This window comes from Puntigrus tetrazona, chromosome 18 (genome assembly GCF_018831695.1).
Source record: "Puntigrus tetrazona isolate hp1 chromosome 18, ASM1883169v1, whole genome shotgun sequence".
Classification (NCBI taxonomy): Eukaryota; Metazoa; Chordata; class Actinopteri; order Cypriniformes; family Cyprinidae; genus Puntigrus; species Puntigrus tetrazona.
In genome coordinates, this window is record NC_056716.1 from 21,400,988 (window position 1) to 21,409,524 (window position 8,537).

The following is an 8,537-nucleotide window of genomic DNA, read 5'->3' on the forward strand; positions in this document are numbered from 1 at the left end:
TTGCTTGGCCTCAAGGTACATTACGCAGAGCAGGGGCTGCTGTCACAGTCACTCACACAACACGGCAACATGAGGTACTGCCATTAGAGGCCACACATACACACACACTGTCACACACACACCAGCTGGTTTTACACTCAGGACCGCAGCGTGAGCTCTCCTTTAGATGGTGTGAATAATCAAGCAGACACTGAGAGGTTATCTGAAGGGATATATAATTAAACAGCTGCTTGCAAGCCCCGGGAAAGTTCCCGTATTCTCAGTTAACTCGGCGATCCCACCGGCACACACCATCAAAACTTTGCTATCATTGTTTTAAGGAAGTCTCATTCTCTCTCTTTACAGCAACAGCTCTATCTCGGATCCACCATTGGGGTTTCTCAGATGCCGTTGCATCGCTGTGACGTGTACGGGAAGGCCTGCGCTGAGTGCTGTCTGGCACGTGACCCTTACTGCGCCTGGGACGGCTCACAGTGTTCCCGATACTTTCCAACTGCTAAGAGGTACGATGAGGAAGGCAGAAATGCTGAAATGCTGACCGTAACAAATTGATTTTATTTAGTTTCAGCTGCCAAAATTAAAACCGTCACCATTACTGTTTTTGTCACGTATTATTACAAACCTGTGCGATTTTCTTTCTTCTATAGGACAAAATAAGGGTTGTTTATGTTTAAGCTGCTGTTTTCTGTACATAATAAATACCTATATTGGCTTATGTACTATATTCTAAGTCTTCTGAAGCCATACAATACACAAAATTTTGGAAGAATTTAAAAATTTAAAAATTGTTTTTTTTAATACTGACTTCATTTTTTGTCAGAATATTTTAAATGTTTTATTTTTATTGATTTTTATTTGAGTTCATTTTTGATTTTACTACTTTTACTGCTTTACTTAAACATTATTTTAGTTAGATGTCAAGACAAAATTTGTTTAAGTTGTTGAAATTTTACTTATAAAACGTGATATATTTGATTTTATCTCAGCTTTATTGCAAATAAATACATAATAAATGCACACAGTACACACACATACATTATGTAAACTAAAATGCGATTAATTGTTTGACAGCACTAGTTTAATTTGGTTTACAATTAGTCAATAATTTAATAAACAACAGCTCTGCTTGACAGGCCCTGGTAATATTTGCTGTATTCCTTGGATGAAAGAAAGTCACAGATTTTGCAACAACATGAGCTGATTGAAATATGTTTTCATTTTAGCTTTAACATCGCTTCAGATCTGAAAGCACTTTTGACAATGCTGACATTTCATCTTTGAGTTCTTGACCTTATTTGAGGTGTCCATCATAATCTCACCGGGTTTCCCAGCTGTCCTTTGTAGCACTTAAGAGCACCGCTATCGTTTTCACTGTTTAAACTCATCTCCTTTGGGTGGTCAAAAGCAAACACACCCCTCCTTAATATTTCATCTTCAATTTCCAAAACAAGAACAGGTCAGGTCTCACGTTTACAGTCCGTGTCATGTTCCAGTAGCAAGTAACATATTTGTGGACGGGGTTCTCAGAGAGGTTCTTTGTGTGTTACTGCTGCTGAAAAGGCCTCGCATATTGCCAGCATTATGAAGTTACCTCAAAGGTACATTCAGGACATATGTTGCATGATACGTCTTTTCATAAAGGTTGGAGACTAAACAGCCTACAGCTGAAACAGGTTTTCATCATTTTTTACACACGTATGATGTGGAGCTGTGTTTGATTTACTTTGAGCATAATATAGTAAGAGCTTTTCTGCGAGACAGATGTGTATAGGAGTGGGTATGTGAGTTTCAGTGCTCACCTGCCCTTTCTAAATTCCCTGCGATGTGTGTTGTACGTTCACAGGAGAACGAGGCGTCAGGATATAAGGAACGGAGACCCCCTGACTCAGTGTTCAGATCTACAGCATCACGGTAAGATCTTTCGTGCAATCACAAATTACAGTGTTAATGATTGCAATTCTGTTTCTTTATAACCCAAAACTTTCCACCAGGACTTTACTTCATGTCTAGACTGATATAAACAAAAGTTTGGGCATTGAAAAAATAATAGTAACACTTGTATTCAACAAGGATTCATTAAATTTAAAGTAACAGTACAGTACAGCAAGATTCTTTCTTCAAATAATTGATTTCAATAACTATTAATTATTTTAGATAATTTACTTATTTATTTACTTTTTGTTAATCATAGAGTCCTGGAAAATAAGTTTCCACAAACATATTAAGTTGCACAACTTTTATCAACAGTGATAATAAGTAATGTTTCTTGTGCACAAAATCAGCATTTTACACTGAAGCCTGGAGTAATATTTTCTGAACATTTGGCTTCACGGGAATGAAATACATTTTAAAATATATAGCAAATTACCAACCCCGGACTTTGGAATAGCAGTAGATAATTTAGTCAATTAGCAGATGGTTTAATCTAGAGTCAACTATAACAGGAACAAATAGCCTGATTTAGTATCTTGCTTGACCTTGCTTTTGTGGGGCCAGCCATGCACGACACCTTCCCAACATATTTTATTGGCTTTATAACAGTGTTTCTTAAAACAGTAAGTTTTTGTTTCAAGGCAGAGAATGATGTTGATCCAACTTGCAGATCTTACTACTTGCCTTTACGTCAAGCGTGAATCCACACCAGCAAGACAGCCGTCTCTTCGTAAAATAAAATTCAGGATGTGTGGGAAAACTACATTTTGAAACCAAAGAGATAATTGCAGCCGTTCATAACAGTGTTTTAATGAAAGCGCTGCATACATTCCGTACATGCCAGGTTAGTGTTTAACTAAAGCTTCTGAATTGAAACACAGCCTAAAAAGGTTACGTTAATGACATATTTAACTGCTGAGAAACAGTTTTACAGCTGTTGCAAAAATACAGGCTCCAGAACATGCACTTTTTACAATTTTAGTCTTGTCATTATACATTACTGACATCTATTGTCCAATTTGATATGGTTAAGTGCTTTGACATAATCTGTATTGTTAAAAGCGTTAAATATATAAATAAATGTGACTCGGCTTGACTTCAGTTAGATATACCGATGCCCAACTGTTCAAAAGATTTTTTGAAGTCGCGCTTTTTCAGTTTTGCAAATATTGCAAAATATTATAATTTTAAACAGCTATTTCTATTTATACATTTTATTTAAACATTGCATTTATTCCTGTCATGTAAAGCTTAATTTTCAGCATCATAACTCCAGTCATCAGTGTCACGTGACCCATAAAAAAATATTCTTGCACGTCGATTTGGGGCATTTCTTCTTATTATCAATGTTAAAATGTGTCCTTACTGACCACAAACTGTAGTGTACGTCGTGTGATCACATACACGGAGACCACACACAGCTTTCCTGTGTCGGACACACCTCATTACAGCGGCACCGCTAACCCACAGCACCGCGCTCTGATGTGTTTCCTAGCTCAGACTTAAAAGGATGGCAGAGGAAAATGAAAGACTGCCGCTTAACACAACAAGTGATTTCTTTTTTTGGTCTCTCTTGGCCTTGGATCCCTACAGACCTGAAACATGCTGAGAGATACACAGCTGTGTGATATAAGCATGCTGGGTGTGACTTCACTAGTGTGATAGCATATGGTCTGAAATATCAGTATTCTCACTACTGGATGCCCTTTCTGGCAGAATCAGGATTTCTCACTTCTTTCTCTGTTGTTTCTCTGTTTATTCGAGCAGATGAGGCAGACGGAGAGAGGGGTTTGCTGGATAAGACGGTGTACGGGGTTGAAAACAGCAGCTCTTTTCTGGAGTGCAGTCCTAAATCCCAGCGTGCCCTTATTTACTGGCAGTTTCAGAGACACGGAGAGGACCGCAAACAAGAGGTATGGTCTGTTATGTAACAGAAGTTACTGTGGAGGCCAAATGACCACGTGTTATCAACAATTTAAAGGAGTAGTTTACTTCTATAACAAAAATGTACAGATCTCAGTGTACTCGCCCCTTGTCGTCTAAGATGCTCATGTAAAGAAATGTTTTTACATTTCAGGATTTCTTTCCATATAATGGACTTACGAGTTTGAATTTCCAAAATTAAATGCAGCTTCAAAGGGCTCAAAAAGATCCCAGCCGAGGAAGACGGGTCTTATCTAGGGAACATACGATTGGTTATTTTCTTAAAAAACAAATTACAGTTTATATAATTTTTAACATCAACTCTTTTTATCCTCCAACTGTAAAAAAATATATCTAATCGTTTTGATTGATAAGACCTTCCTCGGCTGGGATCGTTTAGAGCCCTTTGAAGCTGTATTTAAATTGTATTTTGGAAGTTCAAACTCTAGAGCACCATAGAAGTCCATTATATGGAGAGAAATCATAAAAACATAAGAAGGATAGATCTTGGACAACAAGGGGGTAAGTACATTATCTGTACATTTTTGTTCCAGAAGTTAACTACTCTTTTAAGTCAAAAAAGCTGAAATTGAAAAATTGCCTAATTTTAGAGCACTTAGTATTTTGTTTGTCCCTCTTTTACTTAAATGACAGCTACATGCACTTGACAAGATTTGAGAATGATTCAAACAGCATATTTTTTTTATTCATTTTAAGGCATTAATTCATTTTAAATATTTTTTGTAAAACATTTTCACCAGACACACACACATATGCATGCACACAATTGTTAAATATCAGTTCAGAATTCATGCAAGCTTTCAATCAGTCTTACTGGAAATTCCTCAAAAATGTGTTTGATTTACCCTGATATCATAAAATAATTCACAGTTGTACTGTATGTATTTATAAATGCATAAAATGGATCATACTGCAAAGTGCAAAAACTGTTTAAAAGTGCATTGTGAGGTTAAACAAAAGCACATATATATGCCAATGCATAAATACAGTTTTTTTCTGGTTTCATATATTGTAAAAATAAATGATAATTCTGACATTTGTTGATCAACATGCTGTCATTAGATATTTACGTTTGTTGTCAGTTATGGATCACATTACAAGAGTTAAGAAACTCATTTAAAAAATGTATGTAAAAAAATGCAATTGGAAAATAGAATCAGGCCAAAATTTCTTTTGACAGTGTTGTTAACAATCTGAACACACGTCTACATGTTTTGTTCAGATAAAGTCAGATGAACGGGTGTTGGGCACAGAACAAGGTCTGTTGATCCGAACCCTCCATCAGAAGGACTCGGGTGTGTATTACTGTCACGCTGTCGAACACGGCTTCATCCAGACCCTCCTCCGCCTCACGCTCAACGTCATTCCCGCCGAACACCTGGATGACCTACTGAACCGAGACCCACCAGACAGCAACGACCCAGCCAACGGCAAGATGTGGTACCGCGACTTTCTGTCCCTCATCAACCCGCCGAGCCCGAACAGCGTCGACCAGCTCTGCGAGCAGGTTTGGAAAAGAGAACGCAAACAGCGTAGGCAGAAAGCCAATCTGCTGCACGCCAGCCAATCACACGCCAGCCAGCTCATCCACTCCAGCCAATCACACACCAGTAAGTGGAAGCTGCTACAAGAAAACAAGAAAGGACGCAATCGCAGGACCCACGAGATGCAGCGGGCGCCCCGCAGCGTGTGACATGGACCCTTAATAAAAAAGGATAAGGAAATCCAAAAGACTTCTGCTGAGACTGGACACAGGAAGAGTGGAATTCCACTTCCTGTAGTAAGTGTGTGAGAGATTTAGAGCACATCTTCATTCACACTTATCGAGACTCAAGAGGACCTAACGGGACACAAGATGCTAACAGATACTGAAATACCTGTAAATATGACATAAACACAAAATTATTCTGTGAGACAGGATTCAGTCTGTATAAAAAAACTTCATTTTATGAGGGACAAAACATGGATGCTGAAAGACCACTGTTTAACCTCTATTTAGCTGAAGCACAATCCCAGTGCATTCTGGGTAACGAACTTGTCAGTGATATTATGTGTATAGAGCGTGTTGACCTTAACATATACTGTATATCTTTGTATCAGAACGGTAGGTCCTTCAGTTTATGTATGTATCCATTAATTAGGAATTGTTCTGTAGGGTTTATTCTTCTTTTTCTTCCCCCTATTTCTATCTTCCTCCTTGTGTTTTCTATTTTCATCTGCTGCAAAAGCAACGCCTCAGCAAATCCATTAACGGAACTGTGTTGTTCCTTTGAATAAGCTCTTCCTGACAAGAAAAAACAACTAAAAATATTTTCTGCTATTTTTTTTAGATTAATATTTAATTTTGTACCGTGCCAGAGTATATCTAAAATATTGCATAATAGATTTATTTTATTATTAGTTGTCTTCATTGTAAACCACTGCACCATGAGGGTTAACAAGCCTCTTCACTAACTTTTTCTCTTCAGTTAAGTTATTTGTTGATATGATTTTGGTCTATGTTCACATTCACGTTTATATAAAAGCATCGTGGTCGAGTATATGAAATAAGGTGGCATTTATTAAGGGGTATTGCTGTACGTTCCTTTTTGTCATGTTTGTCATGCATACTTCGGGAAATAGTGGCTTTCAATACATGTTCAAAAACAGAATTTATGAAAAACCAATCCACACCACTATAGAGAGTATATGGCTGATTTTCAGCCGATTAATACTTCTGTTTATGACATAACATTATTACTTGTAACTGCTAAAGTGTTTAGCTTTTTTACAAGGCCCTGCTATTTATGTGACATTCAAGGCTTCATTTTAAGTCAACATGAATACATCTGAAAGTGCATCTGGAATACTTTTTGCTACTATAACATGACATTTCTGACTGAAACAGCATTAATCGTTATTTTATACAAGCTATAGTCCGTAAGTAAAATTACATCCACAAAGATGTAACGAAGCAAAAAGACCAATTTGTATCTCATCAAAATATAATAAAATGTTAAAATGTAGCTTCTTCTCTGAGACGACTTTCAACGTCAAAAAGGTTTCAACCAATCGGCGGCGCCATTGTTACACTCCTCCATATATATCCGTAGCTCAGAGATGTAAGCAGATACTTTTACATTTTATTACATTTTTAAGAGAGATTATTATTTAGACATTTTGTTTCCCCGTAAGTCCTTAAGCATGAACCATGCAATAAGACCAAAAACCGAGAGAGTAAATGGGGTTGGTTTTGATTTCTTTTCATGAATTTAAATACGAGAGGGCAAAGGAGGACAAATTTACAACCGTTATATAATATCCCGAGCCTGTCCCTTGGCTGGGGAAGGGACAGCTGTGTGACTGGAACTGCTGGGATCAGAGACAGAACACAGCTGGGACCGGACTCAGACTCCTTGAGAAGTCCTACTTCGACCGAATTCGTTTTATCAAGTCATTTTTGTCCCCTCTTGTTGAGGCCACACACACTCTCACGCCTGCGGCACACATATATCTGAATGTAGCTGTGAACGTATAGACTATTTACGGAAAAAAAATGGTCCAGAATATATACCACTGTGTACAAACTGCATGTGAATTTACAGCACCACTCATTTCTATACTCGTTTACAGTAGCTGCTCTTGTTAATGAGTGATTTGTCTGGCGTTGGATTCCAGGTGGTGCTTAAAAATCTTCTGCTAATAATGACAGATGGTGTTATCGACGGGCATAATTCCCGCCTGATGAATTCTCTCCCTTTGTAGCTAAGTGTATAACCGCTGTAAATGAAAGGATGTCAGATGCAAAACTTAACAGTATGAACTCGGCCGGCTCTGTCTGAACGGACATTGGGCAGAAATGGACACCTGCCTTTGCTTAGGCTTTTGACAGGGACTCTCCTGAACTGGAAACGAGGGACAAAGACATGAAAATGCTGCTGTAAATTATTCATTTCTGGCATGCATTCTGCTGTTTAAATAAATGTCTCTTCTAAAGAACCTGTTTCTGAGGGCTGGACAGCTGGGTGCGTTCTTGTTTCTGATTGCCTTGGCAGTGGCGTTGTATTCTGGGTCCTCTGACCGCTGCACCTGGGCCCAGGGAAAAATTTTCCCTGTCTGCTGTTATTAGTCTTTCCTCTCATGCTGGAGTTCAGGGGGTTCTCAATATAAAACGCATGATCCTGCTGGGAGAAGCAAAAGGTTCAGGGTGGAATTACTGTACACAATAATTCCTGTATAGGATAGAACAATGTCATTTAATGAAAGGCTACTATCTATGTAAGATTTTTACAATACAATTATAATACAAATGCAATAAAAATGCAAAATGAGGGATGAATTAAATTAGCCTTTTTCCGTATTAATCAATCGTAATCAACTGTAATTCAATTAACCAATCAACTTTTGTTACCTGTTTAGAGCCATCGGGTCTGTTTCGTGTCCAGGGGTGTATTAAGCTATATATGTATTTATCAGCAAAAGTAGTCAGTGATTGACTTGTTACATGTTTGCAGATTATTTCATGCAGATTATGTTTGCTTTCATGTTTGTGAAGTTGTCATGTTTCATCCATTACATCACTTTGCTATGAATGCGTGACATCTGCTTTGACATCGATTCCATTGAGATCGAGTGTGAATACAGTAAATCGGATTCTGTTAGGACAAACATACTTAAATTTT

At 37.8% G+C, this 8,537-nt stretch overlaps 1 protein-coding gene across 1 annotated transcript in view; it reads left to right on the top strand.

The window, feature by feature from the left end:
• The window catches only part of sema3ab (sema domain, immunoglobulin domain (Ig), short basic domain, secreted, (semaphorin) 3Ab), a 29,914-nt gene extending 22,060 nt beyond the window's left edge, over nucleotides 1-7,854 (top strand). The window contains exons 14-17 of the mRNA XM_043264957.1: nucleotides 346-503; nucleotides 1,844-1,911; nucleotides 3,700-3,845; nucleotides 5,099-7,854. Of these exons, the coding sequence (XP_043120892.1) occupies nucleotides 346-503; nucleotides 1,844-1,911; nucleotides 3,700-3,845; nucleotides 5,099-5,569 (843 nt within the window). The 3' untranslated portion in view covers nucleotides 5,570-7,854. The remainder of the gene's footprint in view (nucleotides 1-345; nucleotides 504-1,843; nucleotides 1,912-3,699; nucleotides 3,846-5,098) is intronic.
• Nucleotides 7,855-8,537: the final 683 nt, after the last annotated feature.